This window comes from Watersipora subatra, chromosome 1 (genome assembly GCF_963576615.1).
Source record: "Watersipora subatra chromosome 1, tzWatSuba1.1, whole genome shotgun sequence".
In the NCBI taxonomy this organism is placed as follows: Eukaryota; Metazoa; Bryozoa; class Gymnolaemata; order Cheilostomatida; family Watersiporidae; genus Watersipora; species Watersipora subatra.
Genome location: NC_088708.1, coordinates 10,925,917 through 10,945,861, shown reverse-complemented (window position 1 = coordinate 10,945,861; position 19,945 = coordinate 10,925,917). Strand labels below are relative to the sequence as shown.

General features: G+C 36.3%; 2 protein-coding genes across 5 annotated transcripts in view; one reads left to right on the top strand and one right to left on the bottom strand.

Annotated features, from left to right (window-relative positions):
• The first annotated feature begins 112 nt into the window (after positions 1-112).
• On the top strand, positions 113-3,707 carry LOC137394168 (ATP synthase-coupling factor 6, mitochondrial-like). Of its 4 annotated transcripts, none has more exons than XM_068080910.1 (4): positions 113-141; positions 1,883-2,046; positions 3,057-3,193; positions 3,376-3,707. In XM_068080910.1, exons 2-4 carry the CDS (start codon positions 1,886-1,888, stop codon positions 3,495-3,497), a joined length of 420 nt encoding a protein of 139 aa, XP_067937011.1. In that variant the 5' UTR covers positions 113-141; positions 1,883-1,885; the 3' UTR covers positions 3,498-3,707. The 4 variants fall into 4 exon arrangements, with proteins under 4 accessions (XP_067937011.1, XP_067936991.1, XP_067936999.1 ...); XM_068080890.1 differs by having other exon boundaries at positions 113-200; XM_068080898.1 differs by having other exon boundaries at positions 121-250.
• LOC137394042 (TATA-binding protein-associated factor 172-like) overlaps positions 3,667-19,945 on the bottom strand; it is a 28,397-nt gene continuing 12,118 nt past the window's right edge. Inside the window, exons 15-40 of the mRNA XM_068080763.1 lie at positions 19,716-19,823; positions 19,475-19,618; positions 17,081-17,199; positions 16,515-16,677; positions 15,687-15,865; positions 15,405-15,569; positions 15,165-15,282; positions 14,813-14,960; positions 13,538-13,605; positions 13,360-13,449; positions 11,448-11,636; positions 10,919-11,168; positions 10,176-10,324; positions 9,452-9,604; positions 9,156-9,293; positions 8,203-8,354; positions 7,806-7,947; positions 7,451-7,658; positions 6,595-6,725; positions 6,396-6,512; positions 6,144-6,295; positions 5,772-5,903; positions 5,348-5,425; positions 4,513-4,642; positions 4,341-4,432; positions 3,667-3,920 (exon numbers count right to left, since the gene is read on the bottom strand). Coding sequence (XP_067936864.1) covers positions 3,668-3,920; positions 4,341-4,432; positions 4,513-4,642; positions 5,348-5,425; positions 5,772-5,903; positions 6,144-6,295; positions 6,396-6,512; positions 6,595-6,725; positions 7,451-7,658; positions 7,806-7,947; positions 8,203-8,354; positions 9,156-9,293; positions 9,452-9,604; positions 10,176-10,324; positions 10,919-11,168; positions 11,448-11,636; positions 13,360-13,449; positions 13,538-13,605; positions 14,813-14,960; positions 15,165-15,282; positions 15,405-15,569; positions 15,687-15,865; positions 16,515-16,677; positions 17,081-17,199; positions 19,475-19,618; positions 19,716-19,823 — 3,768 coding nt within the window. The 3' untranslated portion in view covers position 3,667. The remainder of the gene's footprint in view (positions 3,921-4,340; positions 4,433-4,512; positions 4,643-5,347; positions 5,426-5,771; positions 5,904-6,143; positions 6,296-6,395; positions 6,513-6,594; positions 6,726-7,450; positions 7,659-7,805; positions 7,948-8,202; positions 8,355-9,155; positions 9,294-9,451; positions 9,605-10,175; positions 10,325-10,918; positions 11,169-11,447; positions 11,637-13,359; positions 13,450-13,537; positions 13,606-14,812; positions 14,961-15,164; positions 15,283-15,404; positions 15,570-15,686; positions 15,866-16,514; positions 16,678-17,080; positions 17,200-19,474; positions 19,619-19,715; positions 19,824-19,945) is intronic.

Here is a 19,945-nt window from a genome sequence, read left to right as displayed (position 1 = left end):
AAGGCCACAAATGATTAATTTCTAAGTAGGTTTTGACCATAAGCACAATAGCTTTCTTTATCAAGAAGTATGACACGTGATCACCTAAATATCGTTTTATCTCGTAATAGACGTGATATTCGCTAAGAAGCCGGGCAAACGGTAAATAGCGATCAGCTTCTAAGCGTTCTTATTAGGATTGTGCTGCCGGCCGTAACTTGGTGCGTGGCTGAAGGTTACATGAAGTAATTGTATCCGACACTAAAAAATAGTTATGTATTTACCCGTTTGTATTTTAAAGAGTGTAAACTGTAACACCCGAGTCAGGTACTTGTGAAATAGGTTTGTACATGGCTTCCAACGAAAAGAATGAGATGTAGTGAATAATTGAAAGGGAGGAGATTTTTGTGTGGTTTGAAAAAAAGACGGCGTTCTTATTGATCTTGACAATACATTTTTTGAACTTTTGCTCACCAAAAAAGATTGCAATAAGTAATATATAAAGCAGTATTTGTAAAGTACCTTCGCCTAGAGCTCCCATTAAATAAGTAATTCGCCACTTGGTGAGTTCAAGTAGAATATGTAATAAAAGCCATTATACGTACCATGAAGTTGTGTTTTATCTATTTTGGATGCAACTCGTACTGGAAGTTTAGCAATGCACTATATGATTATAGCTAGTCATAGGAAATACATAATACTGTCATCACCAAGCTGGGCATACAATTATATATCAGTACGCCTACTGCTTTTTAATGTTTGCCGAGGTACTGGTATCTAAAGGTCTGACCAACTAAAAAATTTCGGATTCGTCCAGTTTTTGTTGCACAGGCGGTAAAACGGGCGCAAACCATTTCGCAGAATAACTCAAAGGATAAAATATGCAAAAATAATTTTAAACATCGATATAAATTATTATGATGCAGTGTAAGTATTTTTATAGCTATAATGGTGACAACAATTGACAGCTTATTACATTATTTATGAACTCATTGATTTGAAATTATTGAACCGTTAGCCCTGCTATAACCGAATATATGTTGTAGGGCCAAATATGTGTAAATTACGTCAAAACAGTCTTTGACACTAACTAAAGATTCAGTTGGTGCCTTAATTCTAGCTATTTCACAAAACATGTTTCTATCAAACTTTTTTATGATTACAAACTATGATATTTTTACATATCAGACTGACGAAATACTGTTGAAATTAATTTCCTAAATGCTGCTCTCAATAGTATATACTATTGAAAATATTTTGTTATTCTCAAATGAAATCAGTGTTGTGATGTGAAACCTGAGTAACTTGACTATGATTTAAGTACCCTCAAGCCAGCTTCTCACTTGTTTGATGAAAGTTTGTTATGCTCGAGGCTTTGCTATACAGAACCAGACTGAGCTGAATAGTAGTAAAGCTACTAAAGGTCAACAGTTGGAAAGTTAAATATAAAAATACACTGCAACTTTTGAAAGAAGGACGTTTCGTCAAACAAAACATGCGAAGAGAGCTGCTATTTTCAACTAGTTCGCCTACTTGCGGACATTTAGAAGAAAGTTATTCAATTAGTACGATATGCAATACCAAAAGCTTTAAATCTAACAGCTTGATTATGCAGTATGTATTTTATGAGATGTACATAGTGGTAAAGCAAATTAATAAACAAACTTACGATGTTTCCGTAAACATTCCAGCAATGTCACTTAAATGCATCAAGTTGTATTTGTTCTATTCGTGTTGATTTTATTCATCGTTAATTAAACATGCTTACATGTCATAAGCTTATGAAACTTTTGCATGCAAATTAAAAACACCTAGGTTTCTCTATCCATTTTTATAGGCCAGTTGAGCTGTTGATTTTTGTTTGCTTTACCTTTATATTCTAATACTTTCTGCTCAATTTTAGACCATGTTGGCTAAAGCAGGAACACTTTTACGGGTCTGCAGTCAGGCGGTGAAGGCCAGCCGAGACCTCTCTGTAACACCGATTGTTTACAAAGCAGCCACCTCTACAGATCCAATTCAGCAGCTATTTGTAGACAAAATTCGACTGTATGCTCAAAAGAGCAAGTGCGTATAAATTACTTGATTAGAAAAAGCACACTGGCCTTTATAGGTTTTTTTGCTAGGGTTCAAGCTGGTTGATTATAAGATCAATTTACATTCACAATTTTTTTCATCAACTTCCAGGATCAAGTATATAGCTTTCTGTTGTATGATTAAATCATAGAAAAGCTATCAAACTTGATTAATTCATAGCGGTTAGGTTTTTTACAACATCCTAAGTATACTACAAGATTCTTTGGAAGTAGTCTGTCTTTTTTTCTTTCAGAATACATGTACCTGAAATTTTTTTTCAAGTAGTGAAAAGTTCTAAAAATTAGTCTAAGGTGAACAGGGAATCCAATCTAGTTCTGATTTAAATTGGAAAGTTTTATCCCATCATTTTAATTCGAGCTATCTTTGCCTTTCATACATCTGCACAGGTATAAAATATAAAAATATTAGATCTAGGGCGGTCTCAACTTCTTGAATTACTTTCTGTGAATACTACAATCTCATCTCGCTCTTGGTCTGATGTAAGCATGTGTTCTTATCTTGCTATTTAGGGACAAACTATAATTTTACGCATTTTTCCTGTATAAGGCTAGTGTTTTACTTTTTGCTAAAATAAAGGTTTATATTAACTTGCTTTCAGCATAAATATATGATCTATGAACCTGTAAAACGAGAATATCCTTGGTTTCATGGTAAAAGAACATTTCAGTTGACTGTTGACATAAGTTGTAATTTGTCATCCCTTACTGTATATAAATTTCCTATTTTAAAAATTGAATGTTTAATTTTTATTCTCTATTTATATGACTAGATTAAATTAAGATAGTACTGTATATGGTAAAATTTCAGGATTAATAGCAGTCTATTATGACTATCATCGCTAGTTTGTTTTTGCTTGTTACTCCTTAGCTTGTATGACCAATAATGCATGTGTTGTGTATTTGTGTGCATTTCTTGATAAACAATGAACTTTTTTTTTATACAGTTAATTTTTTTTAATGTTCAGTATTATACATTTCTAGAGAGGCTGGTGGAAAGCTTGTAGATGCTACTCCAGCGGTAGAAGCAAGATTTCAATCTGAATTACATCGAGTTGAGCAAACATATGGAGTTGGAAAGGGAGAAGATTTTACAAAGTTTCCTACATTTAGCTTTAAAGGTATCATTGTGCCATTCAAACTTTACCTACCTAGATGTGAAAAATAAGTTACCATTGCAGAATGAAGAACTTCAAAGTTATGTAGGTATAAATCGAATTAGATAGTTGTTCCAGTAGATGTTGAACTAACATCCTGCTTTGCAGTATCACCATTAGCTTTAAAAATTTTACCATTTTGACAGATACTCCTCTGGAACCGGTTTCGGTTCAAGTGGAATTAAAACCAGAAGAGCCAGACTCGCTTGATGATATACTCGAAGAAGAAATCCACTGGATTGAGGCAATCGGACAGAGAACACCTTGAACAGTTTGATTCATTTTGTGCATTTTCAGTGTTTAATTGCTGTGTAAAACTAATAATGGTCGTGTCAAATACAGGTTTTTCAAACAAAATTGATATGAGCAGTATAACTTTTAAAATACAATAGCTCTATTTCAAGAATTTTTTGGTAAAAAAAATATACACTATGGTAGCTATCTTTTGGATAGACTTGCTAGAAAGTTTGTCACATCATACTCAGTGTCATATTCTGACTCATCCCAAAGTTCAGTCATGCCCTGTAGCATAGACTTCAGTCCCTTGGATGGTGAGGTACCAGAAGCTTGTTTTTCCTTGCCATTCTCAAGGCTGAACAGATCTAGTAGCTGATCCGTAGCCATAGTGGTTAGGCTGCTGTTATCCTGGTTTACTATCGTGTTTGCTATGTTCAGCTTGAACTTTTGTAACCTGTGACATAAATGTTGGCGTATGAAATCCCTATGTTAGGTAAAAGCAGTAATTTATTTCTGTAATGACCTAAATACCTTCATGAACCAGACGTCGGTGCCTATTACAGAGACTAGCTTTTTTAAGGCTGCTAGCCACGCTGCTACAGAATTTAGCTGACAGTTTGTACAAGTAGAATGTCTGCTACGATTCAATTCTTGAATGTTTGTTGTTATGCCATGTTTAGGCTACGATTTCACATATGGACTATATATTTACATAAAAATATGCTTGTTTTGCTAGCAGTGTACGAGCGCATGAATATAGTATTTTTAGGTAAATTGTATTTGAATGAAACAATGTACTGGATATCGGAAAAAATTTATATTTTGCTAGTCTAACAATGAATTAATTTCTTCAGCTGTGAAAAGTTGAACATACCCCATTATTTTCTCCTCCAGTGTGTGTCTTGTTATCAGCCTATAGACATTCACCACCTTCGTCTGTCCAATACGGTGGGCTCGATCCATGGCCTGCAATAACATGTGTTGGAAATTGAAACGGCTACCTATAAATGTGGACACAAAATTTTTTAGACTGAAACATTCGTTACCTGTAAATCCTTCATCGGGTTCCAATCGTGTTCCACAAATATGACGGTGTCAGCGCCTGTTAGGTTGAGACCGAGACCCCCGACCGTAGTGGTGAGCAGCAGCAAGTCAATCGAGGGATCATCGTTAAACCTGACAATGTGCCATTATGTTTATATTCACAAAAGCTAATTAGGAACAACGCATAACAAGTTTCATTCAGTAATTTCTATATTATATCAGGTTTTTGTCGAAAAGCTTGGAGAATGGTTTTGACTGTATGAAGTATTTGCTGTGAATAAAGTGAACCCACTAAAACCACTCGTTGAGCAGTTTTTTCACACAATGCATGTGATAGTCTACAATGTATATACATTTAAAAATAGTAAGCAGCAAAATGAAACATCCTCTTGATAAAGCCAAAAAGCTATCAGCAGGGTTTTTCTAATAACACATTAATGGTTATTTGCAATGCACAAAACGTACGGTAATCTGCAAAAACGTTGATAGACTCCTTTCTATTACAAAAGTCATAACCTAGAAAAAAATTGTTGCTATTAGTAGTAGATGTCAAGCATGAAGAACTGGCCTGCTTGATAATGGATTAATATTAAAATGATACTACTACATTTTGGCAGTGCTATTTGAAACACACTGCGCTTTTAGTGCCTAAACAGAGCTAAAAAGTGGCAGCATTATCAAAAGGTGTATAACTATTATAAGCATATTAACATGATGAGAATGAGCTGAGACAAAGCATTGAGAGTGGAGCCACCACACTCGAAGTCATAGCTTGGATCTATAATACAACGAGATGAGGTAATGAAGAACATCAAAAAAATAGAGAGGTGATATTACCTGTGCACAACACTTTGTCGATTATTTGCTGCTGTGGAGCCATCTAATCGTAGGTATGTAACCGAAGGTAAGCATTTTCTGCAATTCAGATGAATCACAAATATGGTCATAAAGCGGAGATGGCAAAAAGCTCATAAAGTCACAAACACTGGCAAGTAGACATAATTATGAGGCGAAAAGAACCAATTTTGAGAAATGATGTATGCCAACACAGTTATGGCAATCTGTTGAACAAATATCCATAATTGAACATGAGAAAACCCCTTGGCTAACTCAATTGCAATATTTGCAAGAATGTTAGTCAGTAAAGCACATGCACCTGATATTTGCTATCCATTCTCTTAAACTGACTGCATGGTCGACTTTTCACATTGGGCATATTTATGTACCTGAACTACTGATGGTAGTTTGTTAAGAGACTTACTCGAGCAGTTCAGATTCAATGATGTCTATCATGAGTTTCCATTGGCAGAAGATGAGAGCTCTGTGCTGGCTCACGACATTGTCCATACTATCTGTACGAGTCACACCTATTCCACAGTCAAGTAGCAGCTGCCTGCAGGCACATAGCTCAAAATTAGACTCAGCACAAGATAGCTATAACAATGGTTAAAATTGCATGAAGGTACAAATTTTCCAGTCTCTAGTTTAAATAGAAAAGCACACTAAACTGTTCCATATTCTGCCTCTGATAAGGAAATATATCATTAAAAGTATGATGAGTTCATTCTCAGGGGTTGCTATTAGAACAAAGACTGATAACACAATGAGGTCAAGGCCTCAGTTTTTTACGCACTTGAGGGCAGTGAGTTTGGCTGAGTATTCTATGTCTGTGATGGACCTTCCTTTGAGCTTGCACTCAGCCATCATCTTCTCATGCTGCGGGTGCTTGCTATTGTGCAGGACAAGAGCAGGATGGTTGCAAACCTTCTTCAGGTATTGCAACGCCTAATAAAAAGGTACCAAAACAAATAGTGCAATACGATAAATTGATCGACACCCAATGAATCATGTATTAAAAAATTGAACACTAGGTGTGATTTCTTACCTGGAATATGTGGCCCTTCATTCCAGTCTGTTCATTGGAGTCATCGTTCATCGATGTTAGAGACTTCTGTACAGTGGTACCTGCTGAAGACTGACCAAACTCTCGGTACAGCTGCGCCTGTACAACATATATTCTATGATGGCAAGTGAGACACATGGTTAATCATATCACAGAATACACAGATTAGATTACTACTTACCTGTAAAGGACTGAGCTCACAGTAGTAATCCTGTATTATTTTTGGTGGCAAATCTTGAAGAACGTCTGATTTTAGACGTCTCAAAAGGAATGGCAATACCTGCTTGTGGAGTGACTCCACGGCTAAGGCACCTAAAACCAGTTTATGCGGTGTGAATAGGTTGTATGCTAGCACGCAATGTCCTGATCTCTATCACGGCGTCTACCACAAAGTACAAAGCAAAAGAGCCAAGGCAGGAAAAAACAAGAGTTTTTGGCTACAATCGACGCTTCTATAATGTATATCTACTAAAACCATAGACCTATTAATTATACAAGTATACTATAAAAGTATAGTTAATATGTCTATGACAAAAACATAAATTCCATTTAACCGTAAAGAGGTTATGTACAGGCTTCGTACTACGTAAAAAATTACATACAGCATAAAGGGTCAAGTCAGTGCAAGTTCTCAAATTCTATTTGAATAACGAGAGACTCGTAGTCAGCCTTAAAAATATCGCTTTCTCGCTTGCCACACTTGAGAGAGACAACACAGTAAATGGTTATCTCTATTATATATACTAGTACACTGGCAGTCTAGTTCGCTGGGAGAGATCATCAGCTAAGTAAATAAAGCGGAAAAATAATTAGCTGCACAATTATTCAGAAATAGTAAATATATAAAGGCGACCAATTGGTGTAGGTGTTGATATAGGAAGCTGAACGTCACGAGTTGTAGTCTTGTTGAAAGGTAATTTCTAAACTAACTTTGAAGCCTGGCGTTGGCTGATGGATATATGAACAGACAGACACTGCTCTCTACGTTGAAGGAGTATCTACTGTATTTAATTAGTAGAAAGAAGAAGTCAACCTACCAGCTTCCTGTTCCTTAGATGAGCTGCGTGCATCCCTACTTTGAAGGATAGGGCGGCTGTAGCGCGAAGAAAATTGCCTCTCTGTGCCTAGATATCCAGGCATTAAGAAATCAAAAAGAGACCAAAGCTCGAGTGTGTTGTTTTGCACTGGTGTACCTGTGAGTATTAGCCTGTGATTGCAGTTAAGTCGTTTGACGGCGAGTGTTGTCTGCCGGGAAAACCAAGGAGATAGTCAAGAGAAGATTGAAACTTTACTATAAAAACAGCACAATGCAGACTAAACTTCACCTGATTCTATAACACCCAAAACAGAATGTAAGCAACCAAAATAACTCACATGAAAATACATATTTACCTTTGACTTTGGATTTTTGATAATGTGTCCTTCATCTAGTATACAATAGTTCCAGGTCAAGGTCCGAAGGAAGTCTATATCATTTCTTACAATCTCATAGGAGGCAACTACCAAACTATAGTCCTTCATCACTTCTCTCAACCTAAACCAGCATGAACAATACCCCAGCATTAGCCTTATAAACTTCACTCATCAGCTACATCCAACAAAAAATCTAAAAAAGCTCTAAATATGACCGTAACACTAGCTTGCTGTTTTTTATCAGTTATACATACTTAGAACACACGATGAACGAGTACAAACCTTGAACTATTTCCAAACTTAGGCGTACTGGATATCTTAACAAAATTTCCAGAAAAAGACAACTCAAATTAGAAAAAGAGAGCACAATACATACTTTATGCGTTCTGCAGGTAAAGCAGAATAGTTAAGAGCTTTGAGATGTTTGCTGTCTACAAACTTCTCTACCTCATAAACCCAATGACCACACAAAGTAGACGGACAGACCACTAGGGAGGGCAGAGGAAGACTGTCCGCTTCTTGAGTTTCCTAAAAAAGGATAAAAGGAAAATGTGAATTGGGTTTGAAAAACATGAGTTTTTCAAAGCGACCCTGAAGGCTGTAACCATAGTCAATCGCTTTAAAGAATTCAAAATGTGTGATTCTGGAGCACTATAACTATCACCTTCAGTATATTCCCAAGCAATACAAAGGCTACGGAAGACTGTTTTGATTTGTATATCTAGAGAAATGTATATCTAGAAAAATGTATATCTAGAGAAATGTATATCTAGAGAAATGTATATCTAGAGAAATGCATATCTAGAGAAATGCATATCTAGAGAAATGTATATCTAGAGAAATGCATATCTAGAGAAATGTATATCTAGAGAAATGTATATCTAGAGAAATGTATATCTAGAGAAATGTATATCTAGAGAAATGCATATCTAGAGAAATGTATATCTAGAGAAATGTATATCTAGAGAAATGTATATCTAGAGAAATGCATATCTAGAGAAATGCATATCTAGAGAAATGCATATCTAGAGAAACGTATATCTAGAGAAATGCATATCTAGAGAAATGTATATCTAGAGAAATGTATATCTAGAGAAATGTATATCTAGAGAAATGTATTTCTAGAGAAATGTATATCTATAAAAATGTATATCTAGAGAAAGCAACAAACTAGTAGCTTGTTTCTAGGAATCGCATGTGAAAAGTTGGTAAGAAATCCTATACAACAAATTGTGATAACACTCACATAAACAACCACCAATTTGTTTGAGAAAACGCGAGACTATCACCGTTTCACAGTATATTAACTAATCTAAAGAATTATCTTACATTATATTTTTGCTGCCTCATATGGTGATCCCCCGAGACAATACAGATAGTTTGGAGAGTTTTACCAAGACCCATGTCATCACAGAGGATGCCATGCAACTTGTACTTGTTGAGAAAAGCCAACCAGTTTACGCCATCCTATAATAAGACAAACATTGGAGACAAGATATAGTATAAACTAAGAGTGGTACAACGACAAAAGAATGGACAAGCCTACCACCTTGGCACTCCTTAATGTGCCTTTATCCAAGAAAAGTATACTACGGCGACGATCATCAATTTTACTGGTGCCATACCTGCTGGTATTTGCGTAGATCCGCCTTGATAGGTACAGGTATTCCATAGTTCTGTAGTATTCGACCATTTAATAGCTGGTCCAAAAACTGTCTCTCTTGGGCCTTCTTCTTCACCAAACACTCTTTCATGTTTGGAGGGTCAGACACACCGCCCTATAACAGTTTGTATGAAACATGGGTTTAGCTTGACTATTCTATAATTTTATGGTAAAAGGTTGATGCACTCCTTAGTTTGCTGCATGTATAACTTGAAATGATGAGCAATGCATGCGTATCTGCTCCTCCCATAAAGCATTTTTCCTGTCATTGCTTGTCAAGAGCGGATTGCTCCTTTTCTATTTCACATCATGAAGTGTGGCAATGATTTTCAAACAGACACCCCCGCATCTTTAGTCATAATGTGTCATGTAGGTAAATGCATATGTATTATTAGAAGCAAGTAATTAGAAAGCCATTTAAATGAAAAATAATCATGCTAATGAAAGAAACATCGATTACCTAAGACTAGTTTCGCATTCATTATTACATCTAGTAATCAGTAATATTCGAAACCTAATGAAGGCGTTCTTTGACAAAGTGAATAACATTGAGTTGACTGAGAACAGATATTATAAAATAACTGTAAACAATGCTTCTGACTGCAATTTGACATGCATAGGAGCCCACTAGGAAATATGAACAAGCAATCCAAAGACCCACTCATAGAGAATCTTTGATCTCTCACCTCAAGAGGCATCAGCTTTATGAGTGAAGCAAAACATTGACTTGCCAACATCTGTATGGAGAGATTCTGATCAGTCATGCGGCCGAGCACAGGAACCACCATAAGCACCAGGTAAGGTAAGCACTGCACGGATAGCACTTCCACTATATCTATTTCCAAGTGTATAGAAAAAACATCTCGAGACCAGAAAAACATGATTTAACTAGCCATGGGAAAAATGATAAAAATATGAAATAGGCATACATCTACTTTTTCTAGACTAGGCATACGTCTACTTTTTCTAGACTAGGCATACGTCTACTTTCTATAGATGTATGCCTAGTTCTGATGCTTCTACTTTGGTTTTATGTGAAGGTAAAAAACAAGTTGGCAATATTGCCAACTTTGAAATGCAAAACACAGAGGGTATCATTTACTATATGATTTACTATACTTATTATTAAAAGTAGTTAATTGCATTAATTAGGGATAATGAAGTTACAGAGAATATAAAATAGAATACTGTAACATATTTCTTAAACCGATGTACCTTACATTGAGCGATATAAACATCGTTCTGCGAAAACTTGTTTTACACTTTTTCTTTATAATTTTAAAGTCATGGATAGACAATTGCCAAATGAAAACAGGCACATAATGCATCTGCTGTCTTGATATAAACATGACCTCTGATGAGCCAGAGTATGTGACTGAACTCGTGATAGAGACATATGTGAAACATTTCAGTAATGAAAAAAGGATACGATAAATTGTCTCAATGGCTCCCTGCCGCCAGGTGACATCATGGGCAGCCCCCAAGAGAGGCAGAACCTCTTCCAAGACTCTATTCATAACATCATCAGTGAGAGAAGAGGCTGTTGAGGCTATTGTACGAGCAGCCATGTGTCTAATTGCTGTGTGCTCTGATTTGATGCAGATGATGAGTGAATGAAAGCAGGTTAATACTTCAGATTTGACAGTTAGTGGAAGCGCATCAAACACCACCCTCAGTACCTGATGAGAAGAGTTCAAGAGATGGGTCATAGAGAACATTTACCATCATAGAGAGTTGAAAGATAGATGCTTGCACGGTTTATTTGTTTCACTCCTGCTATAGGTCATAATTTAATAACACCATGAGCTTTAACCAAACTCATATCTTGCAAATAAAGTAAGATATTGGGTGCACTAATATCCCGTTACCAGTGGCTCTTGAGTGTATATCTTAAACACGATTCATATGACTCATAGTAGTACATGTAGATGTCAATAGACTAAGGAATATAAACTTACGTGTAAAGCGTTAACAATAGCCTGTGGCTCCGAATCAGCTAGCTCTTGTTGAAAAGGAGTCAGAAAGTGATCGACACAGCTCGGAATTATTGTAAGTAGATTCTGAGAGAGGTTTGAGACAATAGACCACAATGCATTGCGAGATCCTTCATACTGTATATTTTCAGCAGATAGACTGACACCAGAAACCTGCATGTAATAGCACAAGCATAGGTACATGTAACTCTAGATATATTGGTGGCGGACAATTGCACTACCAGTAGACTTTCACTTGTCATCTCAAATCATTGCGCTTGAGCTTACATTGTATAAATTTTAAAACACTGTATTATTAAAAATTTCATGGAAGACTATTTAATACTTAATTTAATATGTTAATATGGTGACGGGAATTTACAATGAGGAATTTATACTTATTCAAACAATGAATGTGAGCCATTCTATTGTCATTAATAGCACAAAGTAAACATTGTCATAAGAAACATACAGTCTGTAAGGAAAAAGAAAAAAGAGGGGGAGGTACACTGAACTTCCAATTCTGTTTACAAAATTAACAAAACCGGTTTACTCTCTCATGACTTGGCTGCCTAAATATGTCAAATACACTAACAAAAATGAAAACCGAAAATAACTTGCCTAGCTAGAATAAAAACGTGCACATTTTAATGGTGTGTTTAGACACTCATCGGTAAATACAGTACAGTAGACACTCTTATAACGTATACCTCCTATAACATAAATTCCACATAACAGAAAAAGAGTTTATGTAAAGTTTTGGCTTCGTACTTCATAAAAAATTCCATAAAACATGTCAAATCAGCGCAAGTTCTCAAATTCGATTTAAATCTCGTAGAATCTCGTAATTGGTCATTCTCGTAATATCACTTTCTTTCTTGCCACACTTTAGAGAAAAAATATGTATGGTTATTTCTATATATCGTACATGTACTAGTGCCCTGCAGTCAAGTTTACCGTGAAACGTCGTCAGACATGTCAAAAAAGCACAGAGTATAAGTAGCTGCCCAATTATTCAGAAATACGTAAAGGCGATCGATTGGTGGAGGTGTTAGTGTTGATATGTGTTAGTGTTGATATATCAAGTGTTGATATGTGTTAGTGTTGATATATCAAGTGTTGATATGTGTTAGTGTTGATATATCAAGTGTTGATATGTGTTAGTGTTGATATATCAAGTGTTGATATGTGTCAGTGTTGATATATCAAGTGTTGATATGTGTTAGTGTTAATTTATCAAGCTGAATGTCATGAGTTGTGGCCTTGTCAAAAGGTCTCTTTTATCCTAACCTCCAACTCTGCCATTGGATAGACAGAAGAACAGACATCGCTAGTTTTATAGCAAAATTATATTGTTGTTTTGCTTTATTTTAGACCTGTTTTTATTAATTTTGCTTTGAAGAGTAGACCTTGCTGTCTAGAAAATAAATTGAAAAACAAATCGGTATAAATTGATATAGAGGGTGTGCATAGTGTGCACACCCATCAACTTATTCTAAATTTGCCAAAATCATGGACCATAAACCGAGTGAAAGTTGCAGATACAGACCAATAATACTGCAGTTACTGTACAGCCATTAAAGTAAAACGTTAAGTCTAGTTTTTTTACTTTTTGAAGGCTAAAGGGGTGAGTTTAGGAAGATCTTAAAACAGCTAATGTAAAATCCCTATAACGTGGACATTCCCGGAGCGGATTACTTATGTTGTAACAGACACTTCTGTATGTATATTCACTGCACTTTAATTAAGTACACCAATATTCATGGCAGGTTGGTCATGCTGTTCTAAAACCATATTTAATTGTATTTGCTAGCCGTGAATTAATGATCACTACTACACAATTCATTCAGTGTACAGGACTACAATTAATGTTTGTTTTGTTGTAATTTGTAGTTACCGCAGTATCTGATGACGAGTTGTCATTGTCTGTAATATCCACTTTCTTTGGCTTTGGGCCACGCTTGGCACCAGTCCTCGATTCCATGGACTAAGAAGAGAGATTATAGAATATCATCTGAGCTCATACACCAGTCAAGATGTAGCGTTGAAAGATATTACATTATATAATGAGCTACCTTTGGGTCAGCGAACAATGATAGAATACCATCTTTGGAGTCACAAGTTAATTGAGTAGAATCTCCAGCTACAAAAGGATGAAACTGGTATTTTCTACTAGCTAAAGATAAGATAACTTCACAAGATTGAGGTTGGAGAAGTGGGATGATACTACCTATGGCTAACAGAACACCTGTCAGTTCTACATAGTACAAGTTTTGCCATTGTCTGACTCAATACTGTAGATTAAGACAGAAACAAAGATGAATTGGTGAAGATGATCTCTTGATCATGAAGTCATTCTCGAAGTTAAGTGTAGATGAAAATACATATGCAATATTGGAATGGGAAAAAGTTTCCTTTAAAGTTTTTAGAGTAAAACATCTTTTATGAGCTAATTATAATTAGCCAATCCTGGGCAAACATAATCTCGATTGTTCATATTACCACAGGGAGCATTGAGACTTTTTATTTTGCCTGGGGAGTAGTTTTAGTAGGTATATAAATATATTATGATGTGTCCCAACCAAGCCGGCAATCATACTCAAGGGTTATTGAATGTGGAAATTCAGTACGAAAAATAACTTAAGTTTTGCATCTCTTTGACATTCCAATATTGCAATGAATCAGATTTTCTTGCAGAACATCTGATCGGTATATTTAGCATATCTCGAATGAGCTAAATTTATTGTTTAAAACCATTGCTCAGTAAACTGGAAAAGATCTAAAATGGTGGTGTTCATAACTTTTTTTATTTCGAAAAAATGGCAATACTTGCTTACAGCATATATTTTCATCAAATTACCTAAAAAACTGATTTTTTAATGAAAATATTGATAAGGCAATAATGATAATAATGCATTGGATGTAAAAACTAATCTATCTATCAGAAGTCACAGTTGCTATCGACATAGTGATCACAGTTGCTATCGACATAGTAGTCACAGTTGCTATCGACATAGTAATCACATTTGCTATCGACATAGTAGTCACAGTTGCTATCGACATAGTAGTCACAGTTGCTATCGACATAGTAGTCACAGTTGCTATCGACATAGAAATCACAGTTGCTATCGACATAGTAAAGGATCACAAGTGATTTAAATTGTGATCAATGTTTGTTTGAGCAACTAATATTGATGCATGAATAAATCATGGACAGAGCAACCATTCGTGGAAAAAATCATAAAGAGGCAACCCTCAGACATATCAAACAGCCATCTGCCGGCTCACAGGTATGTGAGACAACTTCCGTTGCACAATTGGCCAGAATAAGTAACTACTTAAAGACCAACCTTCGAGTTTAATGCTGAAGACTTGTGGTGTATATTTGGTGTAGGCGCAGAGTGCGGTGCAGAGATTTTTAAACACCTTCCTATTCGGACTGGTAGCTCGATCTGAGCATAAAGTCAGGACACAGCACAGCTTCTCACTGGCGAGGTTCTACAAAAAGCACATTGGTTCATCGGCATGCATTACAATTAGCTAACCATCTTTTCTCATACTAAACAATAGGTTAAGTAAATGTTGAGGGTTTGTAACAAACTTCCATGCGGACTTGAACGAGAGTACAAAGTTTGTGAGTAACGTGCATCTGAGGTAGTCAGAGACAATAAAAGCTAAAAGTTATAAAATTCACAAAGATACCTGAAAAAAGTAAAAAGACTCCTTTTTTATAGTCTCCATAAGAGGACGGATAACGGGATTAAGTTTTGGTGGGAAACACTTGAGCGACACGAGCGCAGTGGCGAGGCACAGCTGCACCCTAAAACAAGCATACATAACAACGTTAATATTTTCTAATAATTTAACCTATCATCATTCAATGTTTGATCAACTTGATGGCCCAACATGAGATGGAGTTTGAGAGTGAGAAGACATCATTACCTCATATTCAAGGAAGAGAATTCTTGGCGAAGTTGATTAACTGTGAAAAGTACGCCGCTCGCATATTCACTGAATTTTGTGTGCACCGATTTTCTCAGCGTTTCTTTCGCCTGTTCAAAGCTGACTGTAGCGAGTTGCTGAGCAGACTCTATAGTGAATACTGAGCTGGTAAAACATACCAGTAAAGAGATTAGACAGCAAGCATTAGTTTTTAATTACACAACAAGAATAAATTAGATACCCGCTAGAAATTTACATACATGAAGATTCATGTTCACCTACCCAGATGGGTAAAGGTCATCCATAGAGACCTTCTCTAATTTTAGACTGGCTATAAAATCCTTACACTCAGTCTGCAGACGGGTGAAGAGTGAAGCCACCTCATCGTAATAAAGGTTTTCCTCGGCTCCACGAAGTAGCAGGTGCTGGGTACTTTCCAGCACCAATGTTTGTTCCACTTCCTAGAAAACAACACAATCACTTGCCAGTGTTCCGTATTTGCTAAGAGCGTGGAAAAAGACACATAACGCTCAAGATGAAAATAGTAAACAAGAGACATATTACTCACTTGTTCCCTAAATTGTCGTTGCTGAAATAGGAATGTTTTCTTGAGATTGCTAAATAATGTTTTAAAGACAACTCCAAGGAATTTGAACATTCTTGACTGGCTCTTCAACTTACCAATGTCAGAGACCACAAACCATAATATTACAAATTACAATTAACACAAATTAAAATAATATACCATAATTTGCGAAACAGAGAGTAATCATTGACTATGATTAATCAACAGTCAATGAATAAGCAGAAAGTCCCCTGATCTCATATGTTTATGAGATCAGGGGACTAGTATGTATATCGTCTCATATGTTTATGTTTACCGATTGGCTGACAGCCCAACGACTCACGTTAATGTAACATCATACATCGCTGGTTAAAACTTCATAACAAGAGTGTAGTCAGCTTGTATGTCAATTCTACCATAACATTATTAAACTAAGCAGACAAAGTCTACTTATAGTCTACACAGAGAGAAATAACATTTAGACAAAAACGAGCAGAAATCCACAAACTGTCTCCATGCTAAAGTGTAGAGAGTGCCAAACCAACCTGAGCATACTGAACCCAATGAGTGATGACAAGAGCCGAACAGAGTCTCTGTACAGCTGCTCTACCAGCTAGGTACATATCCAGAATCTTACAAACTTCTTCCTTTGTCATTTTTTGCTCTGCAAGATGAAGAGGAATACGAGCCAGCAGACGCCCTAAACACCTACAGAAGTGCAAAACAGCAAAATAAAACACTTATGAGTAACAACTGAACAACAATATACTTGTGTGTGAATTGATTGATGTGTGAGTGATTTAAAGATGATTACTGAAATATTGTAGCATCTGTTATATAAATCGATACTTTGGCTTCCTACCAACGGCTACTCTCGGGTAAACTAATAATTAACCACTTACAAACTGCATAAAATAAGCTAATAGATTCGCAATCACTTGATGGAGAAAATGTCATTTGCAAGCTGTATATTGCGGCTATATGAACAGGCAAAGGATACAGATACAGAGTGGGCACTTACCGAGAGCAGATTAGCCTGCTATACAGATACGAAGCGTACACTTACTGAGAGCAGATTAGCCTGCTATACAGATACAGAGCGTACACTTACCGAGAGCAGATTAGCCTGCTATACATAACCTTTTCACTCCTCACATCTGGCTTGTCCTGATCAGGACCTGAGACATACAGCAACTCAGCCCCTGTGTCATCAGTCCTGCTTTCTCCAGACTATAAAAGCAACCATCAGTGACAATAAAATATATTACAATCAATGGAGAATATTTTAGTCATTTCGTGATGACTACAAAAGATGTCTTTAAAATTTCTGGCACTTGATCTTGAAATAATGATCGAATCATACTTGCAACTGCATTTCTGGATAATAATTGTTATTTATAAAATAGATAACCTTATGGTGGTCACTTTTTTATATTTACAAACTGAGCTAACCAAATCTAATCAACAACATTGGTGGAATATTCGGCATAAAAAAGTGTCTGTTGTTAGAAACTAACCCTTACAACAAAACAATGCTGTTTGATATTCAACTATACAACTCTGGGTGAAATCATTCAAACTCAGACATGAGTTGACAGTTAGGAAGAAAATTAACCTCACTGCACAGATGTTTGGGAAGGCGTAAGATTTTTATGTTTCATTCTTATATTTTAGTGCCTTTAATGCTGTAATGCCTTCAATACAAGTACAGTCAAACATGGATAACTCAAACTTCACGGGACTGAGTGAAAGTGTTTGAGTTATCAGAGCGTTCAAGTTATCAGAGCACTGTCATAAGTCCATGTATTTATTAGTAGATACATGTACATATACAAACTATAATATAAATCAAAAGCATGAATGGCTTGTTTCAAATTAAATGCTTCTAATGCAAAGTTTAAATTTTTTTTTCAGAAATTATAGAGATTTTTCTATCACTTGAGAGATTTGGTTTGTTGTTTTATGTGATGTGACTGCCAGGACATTTTCGGATTAAAATTGGCAAAACTTTATCGCTGTTGAAATGCTTCGAAGAAAAGACATCTTTTTATTTCGAGCGTTTTAAGCAAGATCAATTTTGCAGCTTTTTCTTGAAGATTATGCGAAGGTTACCTCGCTTTTTCTAGCCTCCGTAGGACCATTGCTATGCGGATGTTTGGTAAATATCAAATTTCACCAAACCTTTGGAAAAGTCGTTGACGAAAATATTTTGCCGATGATGGTAATAACAACGCCTACGAACTCCTAAAAGTTGGGGTTTATCTCTATGGCTTGAAATAAAGTGACATTCTAAAGCGATAACAACCGTCTCAGTAGCCGTTGGGCAAAAAACTGTTCGAGTTAACGAAGTTGAGGTCGAGTTATCTGAAGCAATTTATCATTGCGTGGGAACGGACCAAACAAAACCGTTCGAGTGTACCATGTGTTCGAGCTATCCGAGGGCGAGTTATCCATGTTTGACTGTAATTATAAATATGCGGTAGTCTGTTAGTAGCAGTGAAGCAATGCTTAAAAGACTTTTCATACCAAACTCTGCTCTAACAAAATAAAACTTAAATGAACTTACCTAAAAGTTTAGTGCATTTTATTAAAAACTGTCAGTATTTTTTCACCACTTTCAAATGTTTTTTTATGTTTGAGGTAATCTGACTGCCAGGTAGCCTGTCTTGACAAACTGTTGTTTTTGTGGAGTTGTTCCTCCGTCCAGCGGGCGAGCAACACAACAGCTTGTCACAAGACGTACTGCACCTGATGCATCAGCTGCACTTATAGGGAGTTGTTCTCTTCCGTCTATGCGGCTTGGTTGCGATGTTATGTCGGTCGCTCCATTGGTAATCATAACGAATTTCGCGCAAAAATTTATGTAGAAAAAATAAGATTACAACGTTTACCCAGCGACCAGCCTCTGCGGTAAACTTTAGTAAAACTTGAGAACTTATGCAACAACAGCGACTAAACATGTCGTTATTTGTGCGCTCAGTCAGTTTTAATTCTATTTTTATATCAGTCAGTTATATTGGTTCTTATGGATTTTATTTTCGATTTATTTCATTTTAAATTCTACTAACGCTTACAACAGAGATTGGTCTTTGGTTAAACGTGCTAATCTTATTTTTTCTACATAAATCTTTGCGCGAAATCCGTTATGATTACCAATGGAGCGACCGCCATAACATCGCAGCCAAGCCGCATGGACGGAAGAGAACAACTCCCTATAAGTGCAGCTGATGCATCAGGTGCAGTACGTCTTGTGACAAGCTGTTGTGTTGCTCGCCCGCTGGACGGAAGAACAACTCCGCAAAAACAGTTTGTCAAGACAGGTTAACTGCCAGGATGTTTCAAGATTAAAATTGACAAACCTTGATCACGATTAAAAAGTTCAATATTTGAAAAATAGAGCACCATCGCGTTCAATTAGAGTTTTTACGGTAATACATGTCTACTAGCTGTCTACATGTCAGACACCATCTTGAATGCATCATTTTAGGAATGCAACAGTACTTACATGGTGTTTGGCCCAAAGCAGAAAATTACCATCTATAGGTAAATGGCCGGGCTGCATGAGCAAACAGATCCAAGTATGCAACCAAGGCACGGCATACTCACAGAGTACTTCGGCAGATGTATGATTGACCAAAGAGCACCAAGCCTAGAACAGCAACAAAGCCAACTTGTCACAAACCAGCGAATGGAGAGAAAAACATACAGCCAAAAATCTTATCAAAAAATGACGAACAAGTGTGTACCTGAGATGCCAACTCAGCTGTCTGGGCATTGGGTTCAGTAACACACCGCTGGTATATGTGCCGGAGACAGTCCACTAATACTGGTTGAATCCAATCAAGGTTTGCACTCTGAAACAAGTTATACCATTATTTGTATGGTCTAAAGCAGATTGCATACATCAATTTTTAACAATACAAAAAACAATAAGTATCGACAAATTTTGGCATGAAAGGTGTTTTTAGCAAAATCT